The sequence below is a fragment of the Lineus longissimus genome, chromosome 19 (assembly GCF_910592395.1).
Source record: "Lineus longissimus chromosome 19, tnLinLong1.2, whole genome shotgun sequence".
NCBI classification, from domain to species: domain Eukaryota; kingdom Metazoa; phylum Nemertea; class Pilidiophora; order Heteronemertea; family Lineidae; genus Lineus; species Lineus longissimus.
Genome location: NC_088326.1, coordinates 5,510,064 through 5,537,622, shown reverse-complemented (window position 1 = coordinate 5,537,622; position 27,559 = coordinate 5,510,064). Strand labels below are relative to the sequence as shown.

The window sequence follows — 27,559 nt, the reverse complement described above, 5'->3', positions numbered from 1 at the left end:
AGGGGAGGGGAAGGGGGCTATCACACAGCAGTTTATCTGTACCACACTGCAGTTTAGTAACCTCTCGCATCCAGTTACCAGCGAGAAAAGAGAAAATGCTGACTATTTGTTGCACGCATTTACGAGCATGTAAGTTGCATTAAGTCGGTCATAAGGTTGCATTAAGTTACGAACTGTGTAAACGCCCAGTTTCAAGTGACAAGCTGCATGTGTCACATGCAGTTGCAAGCTGCATGAATACATGGCTACCTGTTGCATCAAGCTACACACAAAAGCTGAACGCAGGCCTACTTATTGCATTCACTGTACGAGGTGTATGGACTCTGGACTACCTGTCACACTTAAGTCTACGCAGGACTACGGGAGGTGTACCTGTCACATCTAGCTGTGTGAACGCAGGACTACCTTTTCTCTCCTGTCATTCAGATACGAGCTGGGTGCAGTGAAGGCGGGACTTCCAAATACCAATTATGTGAACACAGGACTACCATTCATCTCCTGTCAACCAGATACAAGCTGGGAGAAGGCAGGACTTCCAAATACGAAGATGTGCACACAGGACTACCTTTCACCTCTCCTGTCATCCAGATACGAGCTGGGAAAAGGCAGGACTTCCAAATACGAACTATCTGAACGAGGACTACCTCTCACATTTAGATATAAGTTTGGTGTACGTAGAACTACCTGCCACATCCAGTAATGCGTTGTCCAGAATTTGTATTTTACTCGAGGTGTAATCCAGATAAGTCGACCGACTGACAAGGAACCTTCCACTGCCAAATCATGTCGCAACTGCCTCGAAAAGAAGCAATCACCCGCATACACTGTTTACATTGACCTCCAATGCATGTATCTTATACATCGACTGGCACATTATCATTTGTGCACAATGCTTTCCCAGGATGTTATTGTTGAGGCTGTTCAGATGTCAGAAATAGATTCAATAGTCGAATGACGCACGTGTCACTACTAACGACAAATTCGGCTCGTGTCCACGGACTATGAATGAACTGACATTGTGTTAGAGGAACTGTAAACAATATATTTCGACAAACCTAGTTCCCCAGGGTTACCCCAAAACTGATAGCCTTTATTATGCTGTGTTCGCTCTTTGAGAGTTAGGCGCGTGTCAATATATTTGTAGTTGCAAATCCAGTCCAAGGGTATGTAATTAGGCATGGACGTAGGCATTGACATAATTGTGATTTTATACAACTATGGGACATAACTCAACCAACTGTAATGCTCGGAGTCATGTCATCTGCAATATGATAAAGCGCCATATATTGTAATCCTCGGTCTGCATCACAACATGGTCATTTTGATTAAAATTTCCGTTTGTCCCAAATCGGTCGTTTGATGACAAAACGATCAGTGAAGTTAACTTTTGTTTTTGGTGGTTTGCCAGTGGTGAGGACACGGTAGGCCTGTATGTCTTCAGGTCGTACGGAATGCAGGGTGCAGTTGCGTTTTTTAATTGTTTGGCTTTTTGGCCATTAAGAGACAACTGAGCATAATGTGGACCGCAATGTTTTAAACATTAGATACAATAAACTTACGGTATTACGATAATCAGTCCTGGTGAGGAAAATAGCGTTTTAAGAAGGGCAACCTGGAAGGGGGTAATACAATTTAATAGTTTATTTCATATAGCCTTTTTGATACAAAAAAAACTAGAACAAATCCGAGATATATAATGAGACTTTTCAAAGTTGGGTCCTATTCCCAATGTTTTTAGTTTTCTCCCCGACCTCGACAAGGCGACGATTGGCTGACGGTGACCCTACTATCCGGCAGGTTGGGCCAGTGGATTCTTATCTTGTACCAATTGCTCACCAAAATGGCATCGTTTTGGCAGCTTGTCGTTCTCCGCTTGAAGAACACATAATATGTCCTGCGATTGAATTGACCCCTCCGTACGGAGAAGCAACATCTTTACGTGCTCTTGACAAGGCCAGGTGGCCGAGGACAAGCGCACAAGACTGATTCACCAATTCTGGCTGCAGGATATCATTTGAATACCGTTGCTGCAGGACTCAGTTTATTATATTGAATTGACAGACATTCACCACACATTCACCACGGCTTCGTCTTGTTAGATCATGACGCCGGCTGATAAGACGCCGAAATGGCGTTAAGGTCAGGGTCGGATGATTACCTCCGTAATGGATTGTATGACGAGACCATTTGCCTACGAAGAGTGCTTCTCTTGTATGTTCTGAAATGAAGTTACACTGCTTCAACCGGCACCTACAACATACGGTACTGTTGTTTGGGTACGTGAAGTGGTAGGAGGGAGAGCTTCAGCGTGAACGAGGTTTTGCAGTGCAATCGTACTGCAGTATAAAATCTATCCACCGATGCCCGAGATGAATGGTTCATCAGGTCGGCCGAACCGTACCCAGCAATCCAGGAAGGTTACCACCACCGAATCAGCGACTAGGAGCAGAGCAGTGCTCCTTCTGCCACGGATGCCGGGATACTGGCCATGGGTCAGGCCAATAGTAAACTTGGTAAACTGCAAGAATTGTACATACTCACTTAACGATATGATGGCTGAAGCCATTAAAAGTGTGAGCATTTCACCTCACTGATCATGAGTTTTGTCAGCGAATCATAGAAAGGGATCTATTGATATACTCTTTAAGATCAGCAGTCCGAGATGTTCCGTCTTCTGTTAACTATTACAATGTTGAGAAAAGCTAACTCTTGGATGCCGGGAGATCTGTTGCCATACTCGTTGGATGGGGATTTAGTATACATCATGACTCGCCTGAAAAATGATGGTCGATTGCGGAGTCGAATCTCGTGCCTTTGGCCACTTGGACCTGGTTATGAGCTCGGTAAATTTTTAACACTAAGCCACAGAATATCCCTTGCCAAATACACAGCCGTGGCTGACGGAGGGGGTATATTAACCAAATAGGCACCGCTCGTGTGTCACTGCCTGACACCTGAGTTTTGTTGAGAGTCCCGACCAGTTACACATCACAGCCACTGATACCGGAAGGAAAATAAATTAAAATACTTCACTTCTCGATATCCCAATGAAAGGAAATTATTACCAAAACGTACTGTGTAGCTATCTATACGTCCACATGCTTGGAAATGTCAGAATAAAACACGTAACAACATCCATTCTTATAACATGTAGGAAATGAACAGTGAGCAGGATATCCATCAAGAAAATACACAGCTCAGCATACACTATGTCGACTCCTGTAGCCAGCTGAGTATCCAAAACAGACTATATGCTACAGTGCGATCTATCTATGCGGCGCGTACCACTACACATGCTCGCAAATGTCAACGAGAATAGAATGGCAAAGTACAAGATGCGTGGTAAAAAGACACTGAGAGAAATTGACAGGCAGGCGAGAATACACAGTGGAATATCCTGTGATAGAATCGAGAAGCAGCGTCCCACTCCAATCCGCTGAAATGTCAGCACATTCCACGGTAAGTCAAGTAAATCCCTGCCTCAACAAACATGGGTACAAAATGGCCGGGGAACATTGGGAAATCGATCCAGCCTCGTGCAGTGACATAACAACATTGATAAAATCAGTTATTTATGTGGCGCATACACACTTGTGAGTATATACATTATGCATATTGAATTACATGATCGGGCTAAATATAGCTGCAGTCTGTTTATTTTCCGATACCTGGGCATGACATCATGTAATGTTTGTGGGTCAATATGTTGCAGTGCTATGACGTCAAAGTGCCCAGGGAAGTCCGACAGATAACTTGAGCACCCGTCTGCACGATGAGCTGATGAGGCGTGCTTTGTGTAGGTCCGCTTCATGACAACGGACTCGGTGGTGGCCATTGGTGATGTTGTTGCTGGTAGTGGGGTGGGGGTAATGGTGGTGGTGGGGGAGGGGCACTGGTTGTGATATCTCCCAGACCGGGGTAGGCCTTCATTATTGGGAGCAGCTAGCCTTAAGCTTTTAGCTTCCTTTATAATTGACGCATACCCTAGCCGTTTCGTTTTGTACTTTTGTGGAGGAGGCCTACATGTCTAAATGAACTAATGAATTAAACACGGACTGGTCTGACATTGATTTTAAAATCTCATAGTGTGTAGTGTTGATGCGAATAACTCAGTTTGAGAGAGAATGAAGTATTTCTATTGGAAATCTTAGAGGTTTTTTAACATTTTCCTTTTTATTACAGTGTAAATTATGACCGTGTATGAATGAGCCTTGGTAGTCTACAGTAAACTAGGGCAGAAATCTAGAGCATGATTTTTTTTTCGTACGGTGATAAGTACTAACACGCTGTGCATTGCATTGTTGGGTATTCCCCTTCCCCGGGTTCAACCTCGTAATGGGATGTTTTGGCCTTGGCGAGTTTAAGTCCGTGTTTTACCCTTTTTATCTCCCACCAGCCATCATCAGCCTCACTAGCTCCGACCCTCGAAGCCACCGGGCTTTTTGTGTTTGATTTTATCTGATTTGATTAAATATGAGAATAACTCCTCATATTCCGTGTTTTTTATCAGGCCTTATGCGAAGAACGCCGTGGATCAATGGCGATAGAAAATCCAACAAAAAATATAAATTTATAAATCCATAAATCCATAAACTATCTAAACGTACAAACTCACTGTCCACAGACAAGTGTAATAAAGCATAATATGGCCACATGTTTGCAGGCAAACACAGACCAACAGGTGACACGCAGTTTCTGAAAGGCCTCGTTGATGACTTTAGGCGCGGTCACTCCGTGCACTGAATATATGATGAGGATAATGTACACAAAGAAACATTCACCCGAGGCTTCACCATGTCGAGGTACTACAAGCCTGGAAATGTAGATCCGTACCTAGCCGCGGATGAGTTTGATATCCTCAATAAGTTTGCTACTACATATAGTTCAGTCTAATCTGAAATATTTGGATGAGCTAATTAGAGATACAAAGGGCAATATTGTAAACATGACTTGACTGTGCGATCGAAATGCTGAATATATTCTCATTATCTTTAATTACCTAATTGGTCCAAAAAGACTGCGCAATTTTTCAAAATTAACTGATTATTTTGAAAAAAAGGCTCCGTTTACCCATGTTTACCGTGTTGCTCACCTTCGATCGCTGGATCATTTTGCGCTGGGAAATAAACTTTTTCAATGATATAAGCCTATTACTCATTCTAATTGATAAATTGCAAACATTAATTCATCCATACTGGACTGGGTGTCTCAAATAACGCTTAGTATTATCAAACCTAACCAATAAGCATGCGTCACGGTGTTTTATGGTGATCAGCTGGTTACTCTGAGGTATAAACATCATTGAAAAGGTGTCCGTTGAGAATAGTTTCTACAGTGGAACCTCCCTTAACGGACACCTCTCTATTAAGAACAACCTCTCTATTAAGGACACTAGTTTCGGTCCCAAATTGGTTGTCGTCATTCAATTCAACCTCTCTAATCAGGACACCTCTCTATTAAGGACAGCACTAAATTGTCAGTCCCGAGGGTGTCCTTGATAGAGAGGTTCTACTGTATTTTGTGTGGAATAAATCAACCCCTTATTACTCGACGCGCCTGTTATGAATATCCCTGAAATATCCCTTTTAACTCCAGCCGACAAGTTAATCAGGGCTAAATATAGCAAAGCATATTACCGTAAATAAATAATTATTTGAATAGCAAGTGAGTGTATTATATACCTTGGTAAAATAGTGACATTTTGCTCACAACGGACATCGATGATTTCCTATTTTGATTGACATTGCACAAAGATAAGCACAAAGCCAAGAGTGTGGCCCATGTACACCATTAAAAGCCCACACCGTTCGTTAAATATTTTTTGAAATTTGTGATTGAATATGAATATTTTGAATTGTGTAAATACGCACTGAATATCAGTTTCAACAATGCCGCTATGTAGACAGTTACACAAATATAATAAATACCAAGTTTCAGCAAGTTCGTATGCATGATAACTGTACAACGTCATTGTGAATAACTGCATACTATTTTCCTGGACCACCAGTAATTAGTACGAACGGCCTACCCCTTGAAATGTGCAATTTATGAGCCTTGGTGTACCGGACGTCCGCAGTTAGATTTTCCTTGGTGATCTTTTTCACAGTGCTTCCATCTGATACTGATCTTCGCCACTCATCACTTACACCTGTTATATACCAGCCAACATTAAAGGGACCACTTGACCACTTGGACACTTGAACCTGACGAGAAAGATGATTCCCCTGCTTGCCAACAGGCGTCGCCACTTGTAGTATCACACCAATGCTGATTTCTGATAATGATTTTCGTCATTGTTGCGAGGCGAATCAGACATGCCTCATAAATTTGATGTTTATTGCATGTAGTTCAATGATTTTCAATCATCATGCGGTCCTGCTGGAAGCTATTTTGTACGAAAAACAAACATATCTCATGCCCAAGTTGTCCCTTTAAGTATCACATTCTACATGGGCGAGAATTCCGAAATGCAGGTAAAAAACGTTAATGATTAGAGTATGTTGAATCAGAAGGAAAAAACAAGCTGACTGTTAATGTGCCGTATGACTTGTCTGTTTCATTCATGATTTACCTAATTAGATTGTTATTATGAACTTGCAGATTCAATTCGATAAAATGATGTTATGAATCAACGACCGTCTCTGTTGTATACACTGTCCCCACGTATAAGCTCCCGAAAGGTAGCCAGTGCGTAGCTACTCGTTCCTTGTTCTGCAGATTCACAAAAATGACCAATGTAATGCACGAGTCTACACGCCGCATATTGGAAACTCGTGTAGACAAATGTATCGCTCCACTCCACCTACGCATGTGATCTTGACGAGACCCCATAGTATTTCGATTAAAAAATTGATCAATTACTCATTACGTGTACTTTATTGTCACATGTCTTGGGTATCTTATTCGGTAAGATTGATTAATGAGCGACAATTCTGATTTTTCTTTGGAAAACTGGAAGTAAGTTCTAAATCTTATATAGCCTCACCACGATATCCGTTTCGGCCACAGCAAAAGTACATACGGGAGATTGAGATCAGGGAGTTATCACAGATCCCCTGCGTATACGGCTAGAAATGTACACAAAAATTCGTCCTCTTTCTACAGAGTTTTATCCGTATAGGTTTAAGGATCCTTGATAAATCGCTTTGTCTCAACCTCCCTGTAATCTCTGGCAAAAGCCAATCAATGTATTTTCCAATTCAAAATGGCGTAGTGTTCCATCCCATGTAATTGCATTATTAGTTTAATCGTCTATACGTGCACTGCAAGCTCTCTCTATGCGTATGATTCCAAGAGTACCTAACCTAGCAATTTAAACAAGTTTCATAATGAGCTAACATAATCTTTAGTAAAAAACATGCAGAGCGAGTTAAAAACTATGTGTCCTACCAAATCACAGAAAAGTCTGCTGTTTCATCAAAAGAGCATACCAGAAATGCACTGGAGAGCGAGAAGGGCTACAGAGAGATTTAGAATTAAGGGTTAACCATAGGTACCACCAGGACTAAATACACGAAGTGAATGCCAATTTCAAGGGTGGGAGCTGGAAAACAAAGTACTAACTCCCACCCTTGAAATTGAGAGTCACTTCGTTTTGAAAGAGTTTTAATTCCTTTAGTAATTCAAGTTCTATCAAAAATGGCGGTACCTATGGTCAACCCGTAAAAGAGGTAACTATTGCTCATTAGTTATTTAATCTGTGTACGATTTTATTATCGCTGCTTCTGAAGCTTATCCATGGCCATGTGTTTTAAGATCTTTCAAATTCATATTTCAGATATCTTCCTCTTACAGGTCTTAGCTAACTGCTAACAAGAAGCCGCTCGTGTATGACGTCCAACCATTTTGTGCTTAAAGGTTAATTGACTGATAGTGTATGACAGTTGAACCTCTGTTAGCGGATACCACTCTATCAAGGACACTAGTTTTGGTCCCAAAATGGTTGTTTCCGTTCAATTTGACCTCTCTAATCAGGACACCTCTCTATTAAGGACAGCACTTGTCAACCGAGGGTGTCCTTAATAGAGGGGTTCTACTGTAATTAAATTTTCCAGATCGTTTATTGAATGGGCGAGCGATCGTCGTGATAAAATGTGTCCAGTAAGACAGGGTTCATCGACCAAACGTTGGGTGAATTGACATATGTCTGTATCCTATATTTTTCTCCCTAAAGCTTAATAGATGATCAATCTTCTATTGCAACTGGATCATTGTAGTAAAAGATGTCGAAAGATCACAATGAGCTGACATTTTCATGATTTGACCCAAATAAGATTTCGAGAGTAGGTGCAATTTCACCCTGGGTGCGAATTTAATAACCCCACTTTTGATGAGTTTCAGCATACCCAACGTTTTCATACCTGAAAGTAAATGTCATAACTGAAAAAAATCCACTGCCAGGTCACAAAATGTCAGTGGGGGATTTGGCTGGATGCTGTTAGTTGTTTCCCAAAATCGAGAAGACGTGTTAGAATATCACAAAAATATCACAATTGTAACCCCACTCAGAAAATGATAAAACTACACTCTGCTAGAAAACATCATGCAAATATCAAATTTCTATTCTCACCGCTCGTTTCTTCATATCTTTTTCTGTCATATTACTCGGGGTCTTCTTTTTCTTGGACGCCATTTTGAATTTATTATAATCCTAGTGCAAAGCACTCGATTTTAGAGTCCCTACAGAACACAAAAATTACAGAAATTCAGGTGATTGCGCAATGAGTTCTTCGAACAGATTATCATGTTTATGGCAAACGTCTTGTGTTTTCTAGAGATGTTTTCGCTGTAATAAAAGATCGCGCAACAACAGTAGCGCGCCATTTAAAAGGTGAGATTTGTCTTATATACACGTTCAATCCAGATTTGAAACTAATGATGAGTTTGGGTTTTTTTACATTAAGAAAAGTCTGAGCTACTGACTCAGTGCTGGGGAGGGGTTACAAACGGTATGGTATTTTAGTGCTGGAAATAACAATATACACAGTAATTTAATGCTTCTGTTGAATGGTGTCTCGTCTTTGTCACTTCCCCGTACGACCATGCCGAATGTAGGCCTGTTACCTATATACTTCAGGGTTTATAAGTTTGTGAGTTTGATTAAATTTGTTTAAATTAGAACTACATATCACTATCACTGAAGCAAAAGTGTGTCACATAAAAATTGATTATGTGCGCTGGTTATCATAAATACAGTGGCACCGTCAAAATAAATTTGAACATCCTGAATGTGTTTCGAAGGGAATGCGTTCTGGCAATTTTCCATAAGCTTCGAATATATATCGTCTGTGTTTTTCACTAAAAAGGTAAGTGTCTCTTCAGAACGTCATAAAAATCAATGGTATCTAGTCAACTTAGTTTGGGCAACTTGATTATTGTCTCTCGATCACTGTTGACAGCAGGGGCTATGGTGAGACAATATCAAAGGAAAGCTGGTTGCCTACTTTTTCTGATTCGATCTTCAAAATTATTGTTAGCTCAAGATAATGTAGTAAATGTCATAACAGTGTATTGTAGTACTTTCGTTTGGACAGCATGAAGATGTACCTATCCAAACGCCCACCCACTCGATCTGTGAAACTAAACAGCGCTGACAAAAGCTAATGCTGCTTACACCGTTTCTTCAATGATTCAAGTTGTCTTATACTGGGAAAGGACTTTGTTATAAGTTTGCATCGCATTGTAACAACAATATCCAGACTGTTGAGGGGACACTTGTTGCTTTTATCCTTGTTTGCGCCGTCATTCCGTCGTGGGCGTTACACTCCAAGGTATCTACTTCAGACTACTTCGCCTCGTACAAACAAAAAAGCAGAATTTCGTTTCCAAATTGCTTTCATGTTTTTTATTTTTGTTTTACTACATCTCTTTCAACATAAGATCTTATGTTGTCAATTTATTCACTGGAATCAGATATAGAGCAACGGAGATAATATTTACCGAGATGACACCTACGAGTTTCTTTTTTTGCGATAACAAAATGTTTATATTAAAAGAGAAGACATTTAATGATAGCAAGGACATGGTCTGAAACAAGACTGTCTCTTTCCTTCTAGAAGATTAATTGGTTTTTCAAAAACAAGTTGAGTGTTCGTAATAGCGATGTCCGCGCTTATATTTCTGTATCAGTCCTCCTTGCAACAGCATAAGCATGAAGTAGTCTCGGTATAAGACTCTGATCGGGCGTTTCTGATACGCCCACTCTGATGTATTAGATTATTGTTCGGTATGAAAAATGGCAAATGGCAAATCAAAGAGCAATTCATGTCGGCTAATTGCTTCTTGGCATCATTTCCTTTTGCTTAAAGGATGACGCTGTGAAATGCTCGCGTTATAACTATGCTTTCCGCCGTAAAATCACATTTTATAATGTACTGAAACTTTTCCATGCTGATTAGACCGCGGCGTGTCTTTGAAACGGTTCGGAAACGCTGAAATCATAGGATATTAAGGCAACTCTGGGTTGCCCGTGGGAACGGCATTTGGTGCCAAAAAAGTCGTATTTCTGCTGTTCTTGAGCTAAACACTAAAACTAAGTCAGAGGCTAGAGTCAGTTATAGCAAAGCAAATATTTTACTATATACAAATCCTTCGGGTGGAACAGGGAGCAAAGACTCGGTGGGATCAAACCCCACTGTCTTGTGGTTTGCCTGTATTCAAATGCGAATCTTGTTTTTGATTGCCGCATTACACCACATAATGGCATTTATGCTCCGCAGACCTCTCATTTGCTGAAATGTGAGACAACTAGGCCAACTTGAAAGGTGGCTAGAACAACAATCCAGTCTTTGGATAACAGCGATATATAGAACACACCATCTGCAAGCAAGTCATCACAGACCTATAAAATGAATCGTACAGCCCGTGGCTAACATCATTCGGAAACGATAAGCACTTTTTCTTTGAGGATCGACCTGCAAGATCTATTATATATTAGCTCAACAGAATGTCCGATACGGAATGATGCGGAAACTAAGGCCAACATCCCCTCAATGACTCGACTCTCTTCCTCATCCCAAATATATACCAAACTTTACCAAACTTACCATGCTTTTACGTGAAAATGTGTACGGGAAAGCGTACGGTGAAAACGGACGTGTTCGACACTATAATGGGTTGTAGCCTCGATTTCGTTTCGTAGAATTCCGAGATAAAAAGTCAGAATTCCGAGATATAAGTCAGAATTCCGAGATAAATTGTCGGAATTCCCAGATAGAAAGTCAGAATTCCGAGATAAAAAGTCGGAATTCCGAGATAGGGAAGCAAAAATAAAATTACATGCTGTCCGTTCTCAGCCACCGTACGAGTCTGCTTCATTTAGGTTTGCTCAAAACAGCAACAGTAAGATGAGGTTTTTCAGCTTACACAGATATGCACTTCCTGATGGTTTTTCGCGAGGGTTTCCTAAGAGAAAACCCTATTTGATTTTGAAATTCCACAAATAAAACCTCGAGTTTTTCATTTCGCTGAAAAAGCCCAAGGGTTCCATATTTGATATGTGTTGGCCGAAAAACCATTTTAGGCTTTTCAAAGTTCAAAAACCGTTATTTCTTAGAGACGAGTGCATAATCAAGCTGAGTGGTGGATTGCAGTTCTTCGAATTGGACTCAATTCGCCAACTTTGACTTGGCGGAAGCAGGAGAAATAAAACTAAATATCGGTACAGAACCCTGTTCTTTTATTTTGTTCATTTGGCAACACGAACAATCATCACAACTTGCAACTTCACATGTTTGCAACGTACGTAGGGCCTACACCAAAAAAGTTAAAAAGGGCGACTGAAAAATGCAATATTCCAATGATTAGGATGGCACTAAAAATAAGCCTTTCAGAGCTTACGATTAATTCTTCATTAAAGGCCCACTCAGATTCAAGCTTGAAATTACAGGAATTACATTTTACCACATTTCTCCATACCTTCTGTTAAAGATACTACATATTATGATGCCTGTAATATCATGAAGCCCTAATTCTTACCTGCAAGCTGCAGCGTTGCGCATTTCTTCCCGCTATGAGAAGCGTACTATCAGTACATGGAAAACCCTGCTATTCGTGTGCCAGAACAAATATTTGCCGGCAACAAGTTGTTGGACAAGGCTTGCATCCTTTGGTGAAGGCCTAATTGCTTTGTTTGTATTTTTCAGCCATGTTTATAGGCCTACCTATGGCCTACTGCTTCTTTCAACTCTCAACGCTAACACACAAGTATTAGGAAGTGAAACTACTACTACGTGTCAGGAAAAACATGTAGTATGTTTAATCACGGTTTTAATGATTATTGCTCATATGTGACCCTGAAAAGACATAATGTCATATGACATAATGTATGACAACGAACTTGGTCCACCTTCCTTTTCTTAATCCCCCAATTACTTGGATACATGTAGGTATAATTATTACAACCTATTGGATATGTTTTCCTCGTCGCTTTTTGCCATGCCCTGACCTTAATCATGATGTTAAGAGTTAACTCAAGATACCATCAATACCTTTATTTTTAATGGAATTTATCCATACATTCTGATAATGTAATCAAAACACGGCAAATGGCGTGAAAAAAAATTCAGTCGCAAATGATATTTACAGAATAATACGGGTTCAGTTGTCCGAGGACGCATTTCTTTTAGTTTGGCCAAGGTGAATGACATTTTCATTTTGCAAAGTGCCTCGAATTGTTGGTTGCCATCGCACATTAACATTTATATCGGGGTAGTATCTCTCGACATGGAAAAAGAAACCCCCGAGGTCGGGTTTACATACGCTGTCACTTGACAGCGCAAGTGTCACTTGCAAAAGGAGGCCACTTGTCACGAGCATGGTCGTTTTTGACATACATGTATTAGTTTTTTAAAACAGGACATGAAGTGATCTGGCACAAGGGTGAAAGGTGACATCGTCCTACTCTTTGATTTTTTTAAAGTGACAGGTTGCAAGAGACAACATTGACATTATGAAAGCACATTGACCATGCAGTATCAGATGTCTTGTGTATCACTTCCTTTCTGTTTTTCTACATACATGATCTGGAAAATAAGAATGAGTTACAATACAAAAGGGACTTACTGAGAAACTCGAGTTCGACATGTCTAACATAAGGCTGACGTTACATAGGCCTCATTCGTTCACTTCCCACATGTCACGCTCCAGCTTTACTTAACGTTCCTCGGTGAATGCACGGCCTTGTGGCATGCATTCAGTGAGGAACGAACGCATTAAGGGGAACGTGACATGTGGGAAGTGAACGAATGAGGCCTATGTAACGTCAGCCTAATGCGTAGTATGTGCAGCATAACCTTCAATTAGGCCTGACTCGTGCTGGGGTGCTGGTTCAACATGACAAGTGTGTCAGTTATAATGTTTTCCAGGTATGTATCCAAGATTAGGGGCAATACTGCGCAACAGCAATTGTGATAACTATTTCTACGTTAAAACAATGTATAGCGTCTTCCCAATACCATGAGAGTGGCCCGATAATCATCAATACATGAGTTTCTTGATCGTTGTCAAGCTACTCTTGGTAGGCGCACTGGCTAGTTGGAAGAACACGTTTTTTTTGGGATTGTCCAAACTTGACTTGATCTTGCACATTGATTGCACTGCCCGAATTCTTTACTCCATAAAATGTTCAGCAAGTTCCATCAAGACGACCTTGCCGATTTTTGATCCCATATATATCTACTGGAAATAGCTTGCAAAAACACATTTTCTTCCAAACAGGAGGACGGCGCATGCTGGACGTTTTGACATCTCCATGCGTAGCTATGTTTAAATCTAACGTCGTACACGTCATGGAGGTCATGTATAGAGAGGTTGCGCAACTTTCCTTCTTATGACTACGACTACTAATTACACTCATAAATGCAGGGGAATATGTCTGGGGAATATTTTTGATCAAACAAGACTGAAGAACATTTTCGAGAAAAAATTCTTTTAATCCGAACAAAAACTCTTTCAGTCCGAAATTAGCCCTAAAAGAGGAACACGGGGAACACTTTCAATTTGCAAATCATATTTTGTATGTAAAGCGTCACCCGATAAATGTTTTATTGTGTCTCTCCAATTTAACTTATACCGTTTGACATGAATTGAATGACCGTCCGCCCCTGAATCGACAGTTATCTGTAGTATTGCCGAACTTTGCTTTCATTGGTATACTTGATTGAACTTCGGAATGGCTGTTTTTGGGTCCCACAGCCTCCCCCATCATATTCCCTGCCTCAAACCGTTTGTACTCACAATAGGCCTACTAATCTCAATGGTCTCCGGACTAAAACCATACGGTACTTGCCCCAAGCCTCGGTTATGGTTGAGCATCTCGTGGTTAAACATGCTTATTAGTTACACTTACCTAAATGACAGCGTTTTAAAAAGATGGGTAAAAATGATTTTTTCCAAGTCGGCTATCCAAAGTTTGCGACTTGAAAGGCAGAGAGCAGAAGATATTGAAGTAAACGATTATCCGAGCACACCCCGAAATAAGAATCGCCACTACCTCCAACAGATGCAAACGAAGCAGTAAATTGTATCCAAACATACTTACACAGTTGCAGGTATATTTATATGGGATCAACTTCTACCTAACCCCTTCCCATTGGACAGTAAACAGTGGTAGGCCTACAATCCACTACAATAGCTACGAGCTCAGATCTGGAGCTAAACGGAGATGCAGGCAAGGTTAGGTGAACCAACTAATGTGTTGTACTATCTATCCGTCCCGAAGCCATTTGACCATTCGGGCAGCCCTGCATATTTGTTGAGAGGCACCATAGTTGTCTATCCTCTGCTAGGCGGACAAGGTCTTCGGCCACAGGCGCATGGATATAAAATCACCAGTCGTACTTGAGTAACATGTCGTACAAACAACTCTTATGCTTCAATTTCCGTCATGGTCCTTCCCTTCCAATATCATTCCCCTCCTTTTGATGTTAAGACATGAAGCCGTTTTCAGAATTGAACGTGACTGAGGAAATCAATCTTCACCTTAAATGAAATAAATGTCAATTCTAAATGGCGCACTACAGGCATGCTGGTTTTTGAATGTATCTATTGTTTATTTTGACCCAGACTATAGTTCTTATTTATTCTTCCCTCTGCTGAGAGGCATACTAGTATTCTCCTGGCTTTGCTCATCATATTTTTCGTCAATCACCTTCTGCCACGTAATGTCCATGTTTCAGCCTGAGTGGAGTTGAAATATCAGAGTGCAGGTTGGTAGGGATTCACACTAAGGCAGTGGTTGTATTGTGTGCAGTATACATGTAGGTAGGCCTATCATTCTTTAGTTGGACCCTCGTCTTATTTTACTGACATCAGGTAATGCCACGTGTATCAGTATATTCTCTGTAGCTAAGATAATATGAACAGGTATGATGAATATTAAGGGAAACATGCCAAGGTTTCTGTGTAGTGCATGTATATTCCAAGGCTCCTGCAATCCTGTGAAGTAATTCCTATGACGTCGGTGCATCACGGGAGGCGAATGATTGGGCAATTATAACATGCGTGTGCATTCACCTATCTTTCATGTTTTGTTAGGGTTACACATTTATAATTTGAAAGACTCTGCTTCAAGCCTCTGCCCCACCCATATAGCCCCAACCCAGACAGCGCGCCCATCTCAACATGTTGATTTCCTTTAATTCTCCTAAACTAGTTTTAATATTATTTTCTTTGTTGAACAGGTGCCTTTTTATTACTTCCGTAATTTTGATAAGTCGTGCCTACGCTGTCTAGGATGATCATAATATATGTTTGAGGTAAGACAGTAGAGATGATGATGTGTTTTTATTTTTTTCATGGAAAGCGATCGTTTTTGCCTGAACGACCACATTTCCTGGCGCACCAAGCTTTCTTTATATTACTCTTCAATTAATGCATTAATCACGTATTGATTGAAAATGGCGACCCTGGGACCGGTCATCAATATGATTACTACAGTTAACCTCATGTGGTCTATTGGGTCAGCCAAGTCAAATCTGCCCTGTCAATGAATTATTTTCGCTGTCTTAGTTTTTAAAAGCCTAGTAATACGCCTTCCGTTAAAAATCAAAATATGTCACATGACGCGCAAATAGATACAGAATATACATTTCATCACATCACAGCGTTGTGTAACCACAGAAGAAATGAATATATTGAATCCCAAGTTTCAGAAAATGCGCATGCATGATAACTGCGGAGGCTATCACTTTAAAAAAAACGATTTTCAATAAATTATAATTATAGTGCCTGATCGTTACGCGTGTGTACATCAATTAATTTGTTCTGTTAGTTACACTGTTTAAATAACATCTGCTTCAAGGAAATGTAGCTTGGCAACAAAAGTATCGCTTCAGGGCAAGCAAGTCTTAATAGCAATGCGTGCTGACTATCAGCAGAACGTTCATTTACATGCTCAGCCATTATGTCCTATCGAAAACGGCAATATGCAGGGCACCAGAACATATTGCGCGCATTCATGTAACTCCATTGTCCAGAAAAAAACGGCAATCACAGATGTTGAAACACATTTCAGAATGAGCTTACTATGAATGAGAAAAATCCAGAAACAAAATACGGCCTATCTACCATTAGTCCCCTTCCACCGATTTCTCCATCTACCGATAATCCTGAACTCTAAAATACTCTTTGATTGCCGGCGCTCACAGGTCAATAAAACCCAAACTTTAAACAATCCAAAAAGTAGTTCGGACTACAGAGCCCCAAACGACGCGGACGAAACATTATGAATGGACTATAGTCTTGTTTCGATTCGACCTTTGACCTGAAACAGTTTTATAACTGTTTTACGTTTACAATTCACCTCTATTCAATCCATTGTCAGCTGGAACAAGCACTGTTAATTTTCATACCGGAGAAAATAAACGTCACAGGAAAATGCCACAGAACACTCCGTACTAACACCCTGGACTTGTAATAGCATTCCGCGAAGATGACGTCACTGCAGCTGATGCCCTCTATTTCCCCATCGCTGAATTACAGGCAATGTCGGACAAAATGCGGTTTCGTAATGGATTCAGGCTTTCTAACTAGGGCAGTTAGATTCAATCTGGCACATGTCCGAGTGTTGGAAATACTACATAATTGTTCTGAATATTTCTCTCTCTGACTCTATGGTATCATTCATGCTAAAAACAATGCTGGGTCAAAGATCATTTACTTTGGAATAAGCTCAAATGCGTAGAAATAAGTGTCGATGTCCGCCTGTCACGTGACTAAAACGTCATCAATATCTTATGCAAATGATCTTGTGAGCTATAAATAGTAACTTCGCGGCATGCTATTCATTGAATGACAATAACCGCATCTCTGCGTGGGAGCTCGAGTATGACTTGCCAATGAATCACCCGACGGTGCCTTCCTTTTTACACGTTGTTATGGGTTTCTTGTGACAATGAATTAATCTAATTCTAAAATAGAGCTGGGAAGGCCACATCTCTTTTTAGTTGGGCATCGGGTAGAATCAACATTACAAAACGAACAACACCGATTGAATCGCGATTGATTGATATGCATTTGATTGTGCATGTCAATTCAGTCATCATCTTCAGGCTCTGACAAAAACCCTTAACTCTCCACATCGACCTCTTCCTCGATTAACAAGTCATTAACATTAATCTCTACGTTTTTTGCAACGCTTCTGTTTTGTACATGCAGTTCAGCTTTAAAATCCACAGTTTGCTATAATGCGTCTTGCATGTACATTTCTTAACACATTAGTGTGATAAGCTTTCGCATTAATCCGTCTCGTCAACAGCGAGCTCAATCAAGTAACCCTATGATATTTGTCGGTTATTGATTAACATGAGGGGCTCTATGTCATTAATGCTTTAGTAATTATCTTATATGCATGTATATCACCTGCTACACACGCGACTGAGACTTAAAGTAAACCTCCGCGGTCCAATTATACGCAGGGGCAGCAGTACTCCAAGCCGATGCTGCCGACAGCAGAGACACAGCGCCACTGATGAAATAAGTTTACTGTTCTTATGATGAATGCGACCAGAGAGAGAGCTGAGATAATTATAATTGTTTTTAAACAGACACATTTCTTGAATGGACTTGCGAAAAGAACATGGAATAGGATGATAGCCCTCAGTAGGTTTTTCTTTTGTACAAACCAGAAAACACATTTTTCGGGAGATTTTTTGTATTAGTGTCGCATGTATGTTGCGGGAGAAGGTTTTCACTGTATCTTGAATGGAACACCAGGTATTGAGACGTGGGTCACCTAATCGGTCGATTTTGTGGGCCACTCTTCCGATTGATTTCGTGTCACTTGTATTCGGTTAGGTCACTTATTCGGGCGATGCCATCTAATCGATTGTAACAGGAGGGAAAGGCAGACGGAAAATGCGACCCAATAAAGCTAACACGTGCATATAATGAAGCGATTCGTTTCGTGCTAAACAGAAACACATGAAACATGTTAACAACTTTCCCGAAGGAAAAAGAAAAGAAAAGAGAACTAGCACTAGAACATGCCTGAAGGAATTTTGCACCAAGTGCTTTATGATAGGTATCATTATATATAGCGATAATTTTGCGCTGTATCTAATAACCTTTGTTAAAACGCAGATATTCCCTCAGAATTTAACGGGGAGCAGCTGCGCCATTCTCGGTAGTGTGTTCGGAAACAAGTCTTACCCTCGGGTGTTGTTTGGAGGGTTCCCATGATTATTCCCCCAATAGATATGGTGAACAAAAACGTCATCTCTCTAAGTAAGGATTCCATCAGCACCAAATTTTTATGATAGGTACATGTATATGTTCTGACGATACATGACACATCACATGGGTTTCTGATTTGACCTACTTTTTAAGGCCACATGAGTCAAAGAGCTTAATTTGGTCGACGGTTGGACGTTTTGTAATCACCCAGAGGAATCATATCAATATTTCACCGTCTATTCTATTTATAATTAAGATATCAAGAGTGTCATACCGGTACACACGCATTTAGGTGTGAACAGTGCGCCGGATACCAGACATGTACTGCAAATCGCCACTGATTGTCCGGCCCTTGATCGTCATCCTCGGACAGAATCTCGAATACAAAAACACCCAATCACGACACACGATATTTAACATGTAACACAGTTACTGCCTTGTTCTCATCACCTGGGACACCGAGGTGAATGCATTATGGAATACTCATTCGCTGACGGATATTTCTCTAAGCAGATCGCCAGGCCCCTGGAATTAATGACCCACCGGGACAATTTACACCTGATCACGCCAGATTACAATGTCTTTAGATACCATCGCCAAACCTCGCAGCCCTAGAACGCGTCTTGGTTCCGTTTTCTCCGTTTACGCTCTTACACAGTTACCATGGTGATGGAATAACTTCGGAGTCGTCATGAAAAGACGGGGCACGCTATCTGGAAGAACGTGGATGAGATTTGAGGGAAAATTCATTCCTGTGTTTTCCCGTGTAAGGTTCGGTCTTGGTTACTGCTGGTGCATTTGGCGTACAATTGGGGCGCAGAGGTTAAAGTACATGACTCGTAACAGTGGGGTCGTGGTCTTAGTACCGCCGCCGGTTCATCTTACGCAACCTCCCAACCATTTCTCCCAACCAGGAGTGTGGGTACATGACAGAGATGGTAAAAATGTAAATGCGACATTCTGTCATCAGCAAATAAATTCAATCACATGACCAAGGTTTTTTTAAGGAAAAGAAAAAAGATCAAATCCTGACGACAAAATGTAAGATTTATGTTCTAAATCTACTTCTCTAATATTGAAACATCGCATCATTTGCCAAATGTGCCTATTCTTCAACCGCACTTAGTTGCCTATAGGTTATGCCTCGCACATGCGTAGTCTGTCTAGTAAACTTAGGATCTTTCCAGCGGATGACATTCATCGACTATTTTTATTGGCGACCTTTAAAAACGATGGAACCTTTACAATAAACCAATATCAGCGTAAACAAAAGCTGCCAGTAGTTTTTCAATTTCCCATGCGAAAGGGAAACATTGGGGGCGTCTAGAAGCTTTTCAACTTCCCTTCGAAAGAGAAAGTTTGAGGGCGTCTAAGCGTCTACCGGAACATGGCATTTCAAAAGACCAAGTAGGTAGGCTACCGAGAAAGGGCACAGTTAATTGACAATACCATAAGCCCCCCCCCCCCCCTCCTTCCTAATACAGAAGATACACAAAAAGCATGCGACCTCTCATCCCGATAGGTTGGACGGTAGTTTTTAATTTAAGAATTTAGGAGAATGCGTTTTTCTAAATATCTAAGAAATAAACACAAACTTGAAACAAGTTCACTTAATAGCCATATTGTAGGGACGATGTCCTTTCTCTTGACATGTTTTAAGGCAAAACCGTACTTGAACGGTCGACACTTCCTGTTGTTAAGTATGTTCTTTAGTTGTATGATTTGGTACAAAATAATTGCCTGCTCTTTATCATCCTTTGAAATTGAAATTCCTTCGTCAGACCTCGACGCTAGGGAACTTGATAACAAGTTTTTGTAGCGAGTCAGGATAGAATCGAAAGTTTAGAAAAAAAATTCGCCTCCCGATTAAACAATGGATAATGGAATGGCTAGAGCCAACATGAATTATCGACCTATGAGATGTCTTGAATGGATTGCAACGGCATTATGTCATTTATGTGTTCTAAACATTAGTGTTTAGCATATCATTTGCTAAATACTTCTCATACAGAAACATGCGTTTAAATTGTGCTATCGGCTGTATTTCTCCAAGAGACGTGTTGTTTTGGCATTTTAGTACAACATGTCTGCAGTCTTACCTGCGGCACAGCATACTTTTTATTCGGGTCAAAGGGAATGTTTACGCTGTAACTTTTGTAAGAAGTATGCGATATCCCGAGGGGTTTGGAGTCGTATTCCTAGCTCGTAATGTCAGAGTATGCAGGCTTTCATGAGTAAAAAAGGTTATTTGGTAGGACATTTCTTGACAGCAACATAGCTTAAAGGCATAAATAAGTTGGTGCATTGTCTAAGTCAAGCTAAATGGCTTTCGTGGCGATCGAAACGAAGGACTCCTCCTCTACGCGAAAAAATCATACCGGTATAGAATAATAGTCGCCAATTTCCCATGATCATGATACTAGTAGGAACCACGCCCGAGGCCTGCATGGTTCACGCCACGATCCTCCTAGATTGAACAGAAAAGTCGACCATACACACGCTTTTTCAGGATGTTGTTCTATATTGAGTTTACATCATATTAGCAATCGGCCTAATGTAACTAAAAAAAACTTATGTTGGACTTTTTAAGTTGTCCTTTCTTCTCCTCATAATGTCATTCCTAGCCAAAAAAGTTACATTCGTCTGCAAGTACATTTATTCCAAAACTACATGGTTTATATTCCATTAGTGTGGCAGTTAGGTCTAAAGTAGAGCAACGTGACAATCTGTAACTGGCTTTGTGCTGTCTACACGGAGACGGATTGAATCGACCTACCTCGGCAGTTTAGGCCATCTAAATCACTTCCCCCTCGTTAGGTGGTGCAGGTGACTCATCTTTTCATTCATCTAATACCTAATTATAGTACAATAAATATTGTGTGCAAAGTGTCTCGAGGCCAGATCAGGCCAGATCTGTTCTACACAGAGAATTAAGCGTCTTGAACTGGCTTTATCTGGCCTCAAGTGACTCGAGACTGCAGTGCAAACGCGCCTCGGGTCAGGTCACTTGGAGACGGTTCTAATTTCATTCTACACGGTAAAAATTGTGTTGACCCGCCTCGAGCTGGCTCGAAGACGGTTCCAACTGTCCTCGTGTAAAAAGGCCTAGTGTCACCTCTATTGCAGTGCTGAATGAAATAGGCCGATGTCAATGTGAAAAAGTGTATTGAAAATTATAATTTGTGGACAGCTGTGCGTACCGAATACATGTATGTCATTTGGTTGCACATCATGAGATATACTATTGAAACGTGCTAAATTTAACCAAATCAACTCAATCATTGACGTACTTGTCTACTTGATGACGTCACCATCGACCTGCTGGCCCAATTCCGGGCCTGAAACAGCTGGTTCAAATATGAATTGGTATAATGTATTTTTGTAATGTAACACAAAAGTTGTATACGTGCGTGTATACATGACATTCCCCTTTCATATTGTCAATCGGAAACAGATCATTTTATTATTACTTTAAACATGGCCGATATAACTGACGTAAAATATGTCTATGCGTTTTATGTGCGACTGAAAATACTGACAATAAACTATGACGTTAGGCATATAGTGAAGTTTTACAAATCTCACAAATTACGAATTACGAGCCTTTAGTTACTAAGAAACTTACAATCCATCCATTCTGCTGTCAGTTGTATCCAGTTTTATGCATTTGAAGGTGACCAATACTTACGTCCACCTCTGAACTTGTTGAAAGCAGACGCTAAACGAATTACGACAAATCATTTTGTTACTCCATGATATTCAAAAATTGCTGCGTTTAAAACACTTCAATAGATTTGCCGACAAATTTTGTTTTTCGAGTTACTCTTTTCGAGAGGACGTTAATCGGCTAACGACAACAATTATAATGGTTTCGTCACTTTTTAGGATATTTAATGCTTACTCGGGTTTTAATTCAGAATTCGTATAATTTGTAATACCTCGCTAATGACGAAGCATGAAGAAATCTAAATGCTTCAATTGAAAAGAATATGCAACATCTCGAATGAAAGCGATATTGTTGATGATAACGCTATTCGGGTACGATTCAGTGTTGAACGCTGTTCAAGCACCACGACATACGTCACTGCCGGCATATTTACGTCATGTTGCTCGCCATCAAATAAACCATTTCCTAGTGATTGGTAAAGATTTTTTTCTCAAATGCGTGTTTGTATCCCGTAGAGAATACGTCGCTGATTTCCCGATGCCACCGGTAGCAAGCAATATTTTTTTCTAATTCGAGTAATAGTGATGCCATCTGTGTTTCTAGCCTGTACCTGTAACTATCGTCACTAAATTATCATGACGATGCTCGATCTAAGCCATTATTGTGCAGGCGCGCTTATCAAACATTGGGTGTTTCTATGCTCAGTCAAGGATTTTTAAGTCACTGCTGCTAAAGGTTTAGATTTAGAAAACAGTTGTGTCTGATCTATAAGAAGGGTGACTGGATCCAATGCACGCACAAAATACGTTACAATGTACTCTTAGTAGACATTCACAATGAATTATCTGCTGGGACGTAAAATATGTTAGCTAGAAGTCTAGTTTTTCATGAAAGACGACAGCATTTCGTAGATTTCTTCTCAATTATGGGTCACACAGTAGCAATACTGGTCGTGTTGGAACACAGTTACACCTCCACCCGGAGTTTAGAATCCGAATTCTCTGGGATGACCGATCTGCTTGGCGGCGCAATACCGGCGTCAGCAATCCGATTGCCAGTATTGTGCATCAAGCGTTATAAAGGCACGACGCATCGCCTTCTTTCTCTGCAATTGATCGAGCATCATATCGAATTGTTAACCGATGTAGAAAATGGGAATTTTATCGTATCTAAAGTACTGCTCCTGGGCATAACTCGATAAGATAGATGAATTTCACAAAACCGCCATTTGCATGTCGGGCGCATTAATCACTTCTGCAAACAGTGCTCCGATCAATAAAATTGATTCGTCTTTTCTCAAGGTTAGCCCTGTATTGGTGTACCCTAGCTAGCGGTCGTCATATAGATTCAACACGTGGAAGATCAGAGAATCTTTCAAAATGATGAATGCTTTGCTCTTTAATTTCAATAGGGCTGGCACTTGCACCGTGGCACCGGCACTGGCACTGACACTTGCACTGACATTTCTTTTGCCATAAAATGCAAATACAGTGTTTCAAGGACATAAATAAATTTCTCAAAAGTATATCGGATGGTCAGCATTAAGTTGAATCAATTCAAAGTTTGAATTTTTTTTTAAATATATGATATAGCCTCACCACAGCCAGTACCTAATGCTGGTCAGTCCTAGTCTGCTGCACTAACCTATATTCGATCATGTCAATTACATACCTACAAATAGGCTGCACTATGCAGTAAGTACACGTAGGTCAAGGCACACAATTTGCAAGACCAATAATGTTGACAGACAGCAGTCTGATTTCATAACTTTCGTGGACTGCGGACCTTTTTGGAATGCATCCGTGCCAGTGCCAGCGTGCCAGTGCTAGGTATTGAACCAACCCCTTTCAAAGGCATGCCTTAACATGGGTAATATCTTCAACAGTTACGAAATTGAATATTCTAGTGTTTCTTTCTGATCCAAACAGAGCCCCAAATCAACGGTATAATTCAAATTGCTGACAGGCAGCCGATCAAATGTGAATAAAATAACCGTAGACCACGTTTGTGCGAAGAAATCTGATATGTTTGGGAAATATAAGGAGCTAGTAAAACAAACTCTAAACTAGTTTTTCCCAATAGCGTTGAAAAATCTCGAATGCTAAATGTGCTTTTTTCCATTGAAAGGAATGATTTTCAGCTAGCTCCCACAATACACCAAACGAAATCCCTATTTGGTGGTAATAGCTGGATATCTGATGACGTCACGCCCGCGCGCGCACTGCATACTCGTATCTCTTCAACATGGTTTTCATGAAGAAAGCTGCGACAAGCCGTCTTCCTGATGATAGTTCTTTCGACGGATAACATAATGACGCTTTTAACCGATGATGTACACAGCTGCTAGTGTGACAAAATCGTTTTCAAGTTTTATTCAAAACATTTCGCAAGTCACGAGATAGGCGAGAAAAACTTCCCGTACCCAAGTGAAACCAACTACGATCGTGTTACGTTGATATTGTTACGTCACACCATCCTCTGTTGAGTGTCACGAGGAGATACGAGTATGCGCGCGCCACCAACGGTAAACAAAGATATCCATCGATAGAGGTTCTTCACTGACGTCACATGATGACGTTGCCAATTTTTTTGCACTGCCATATTGGCCGTCACACACACACATTGTCAGGTTGTAAATGAAATGCATTGGCAGGTGGCCGTCAAAACAATATTTGAAGATTCTCTAGACATTGTACTTGTTGCCGGCACATTTTCGTTCGCTAGTGACAGTCCAAAGACTCGCCATCAAATTTTCTTTAAATGGCTTAGATCTGCGTCACAGTATTCAGGAAAAAAATATCAGGTGATTAGCATTTTGTCATTCTGTGCCAACACTGGATACAGCTGCTTCAATGTAATATTTAATGATAATTGATCGAGCATCATTCTTACCAGATGATCCCGCGTAATATGGATAATAGCGAGACGGCGCCAGCCGCCTCTCCCGGGTGTCAACGGAAGCAACGAGCTCAATATGATGCGTGTATTATAGTCGGGTCTAAGCTTACCGTAGCAATTAACCCTTTCAAGTCCGATCTCGACTCAAGTTGACAAAGAAAAGCCTCTCCATTTGCCCAATCTCGACTAGAGACGCCAAAACTCACTCGGCAAAACCCACTTGGAATAGAAAGCGTTAAAATCAAACCTATTGTTGACAATTTTCATGCTCAAAATACTTGCAGAGCCATTCACAAAGAAGAATTAAACGCCAAGCTTGGCAAGAAGGACTCTTTGGCAAGACACAAAGCATGGCCGAATGTATCTGATTTCATTGGCCCTGCGTCTGGCTGGACCGCGGATCGTTCACCCCTCACCAGAAATGGAGTCATCGTCTTTTTGTTTCTGAACATTGTCCAAGGTTCGTGGCCTGTGAACGCTGCTTTAAACGCCCGATGATCATGAGATCGTAAACCTATAAGTAGTACTGTGATCGGTAGAAAATTGGGACACATGTCCTCTGTGACGTGGAGAGAGAGACCTTTAATCATAGTTCTTGGTAAGGATGTTTTGTCTGGGTCACTTTACGTAAAAATGGGTACTGAATATTAATATCAACCAGGAATGCAAAATGGATCATAAATATGCAAAATGCAGCACAAAAACAGGGTTGCCCGACATCCACACTTGGCCACTTGAATTTCTTCTTGTCATTTGTGCGTGCGTTGTGGGAGGGGGGCGTGGGTTGGCACTCTAGACGGTCCTCGGCAGTCAATTCTCATTGAAGTACGCTACTAAAAAACAAAGCTACCACAAGTGACTGCTGCAAATGATCTGCAGATGGTTCAATGAGTGTTTCATGTATTGTCTCAGAGTATTTCCACTGTGAATAACTCGTATTTCTTCTTCTGGAACCATAATCGCTGTTCCGGGAAATTAACTGATGCCAAATCGTTATATTACATGTCTTCTCATGTCGCCTTTAGCTCTTACCATCAATAAATGATTTTGTTTTTGGATATTCCTGGTACGACGAAGATACGCTTTGAATAGTTTATGCCATCCTCGTGTCATGCATGGTGCGCATATTGCTCTCTCGTGCACCAACATTACCAAACCATTTATCATCAAAGATAACGTGGAGAAAACCATAACTGTGAGCACCGGAATACTTAGAGCAACATTATTGGAAAAGTTGCAGTAGTGCGTGATGTGTGCCTGATTGGTGCCATAATATTCAGAATCGTCCAGAGTCCAATTCATATCTGACCAAGCGAACAAGCGGACGCGAGATGATTTAGTACCATGGATGTTAATTTTGGTGAGAAGTAATTTAGCCACCTGATGCATGGGCATCTGATATTTTAACATTTTTGATATTGGCGTATTTGTCCTATTCAAGTCATTCCATGCTTGCAGTGATGAATCGTGTCAACAAGCTTCATTTGTCATTACCATGCAAGTTTCATTTTTCTATGTGCAATTCAATTGAAAAACATCACTTTAATCTCCATTTATTGAAACATTTGTTAAAGGAGATTACAATACCTTCAAAGGGAGGATCACAATATTGTCATCCTTGAATTCCCGTCATTGACGCGCTACGCGTAGGTCGCGCGTAATTTAAAGAGAGATAAGCGCGTCATTGGTGCGTCATTGGTCTCATTAGGGAGTTTCTGTTTTATTCATGCGCCCCCCTCCCCTCTCACAGTAGTTCCTAAAATCATTGATTTCTCGGTCCTCACAGTATGTCAGTGTTGATTCAGCAGTTGTTTTGGCAAAGACATGATTTTTTTGGAGTTTCTGAAACCTAGAGCGCTACTCAATAGGTGGCTTAACAAGAAACTATACGTATTTACTCTTGTTGCCGACGTATGTGTACACTGAACTTGGGATGTGCGTCGGCCCCGTGTTAAAATGCCGTCCAGTGCCAGTTGGTGCGTTTTTCGCTGATTTGTGCAAAATTCAACATATCTCAAAAGTTCAATGGTTGACCCTCATTTTTTTTTGATTTTGGTGTAGCGTAAGCAACTGTCTTTCATGGGAGAATGGTCTCTGTAAGAATTATTCAGGAAGAAATGTATAATATTTGGGGGTTTTCGTGATTGTCCGGCCCAATTGGCAATATTGCCATTTGGGATGGTGAACAGAGCTAGGAGCAAATGCGACGCTTATGATTTATTTAAAGAAATAAACTGCCCGATTTAACATCCTGCAGAATCAGGGGAATCGGGCGTTTCCCGTGATACACGACACAAATGGGTTGTCCTCATGCATTCTTGG

The 27,559-nt window shown here is 40.7% G+C and overlaps 1 protein-coding gene across 10 annotated transcripts in view; it reads right to left on the bottom strand.

Moving 5' to 3' along the window:
* The window catches only part of LOC135503125 (calmodulin-beta-like), an 82,875-nt gene that overhangs the window by 33,636 nt on the left and 21,680 nt on the right, over positions 1-27,559 (bottom strand). Inside the window, exons 1-2 of one of the 10 annotated variants that reach the window (XM_064796498.1) lie at positions 14,348-14,500; positions 8,570-8,679 (exon numbers count right to left, since the gene is read on the bottom strand). The exons of 1 other annotated variant lie outside the window; for it this stretch is intronic. In XM_064796498.1, coding sequence (XP_064652568.1) covers positions 8,570-8,632 — 63 coding nt within the window. In that variant the 5' untranslated portion in view covers positions 8,633-8,679; positions 14,348-14,500. Of the gene's footprint in view, positions 1-372; positions 1,220-3,033; positions 3,540-8,569; positions 8,680-14,347; positions 14,501-27,559 lie in introns of those variants that run through there. 8 more of the 10 variants (XM_064796499.1, XM_064796494.1, XM_064796495.1 and 5 more) reach the window with 8 other exon arrangements.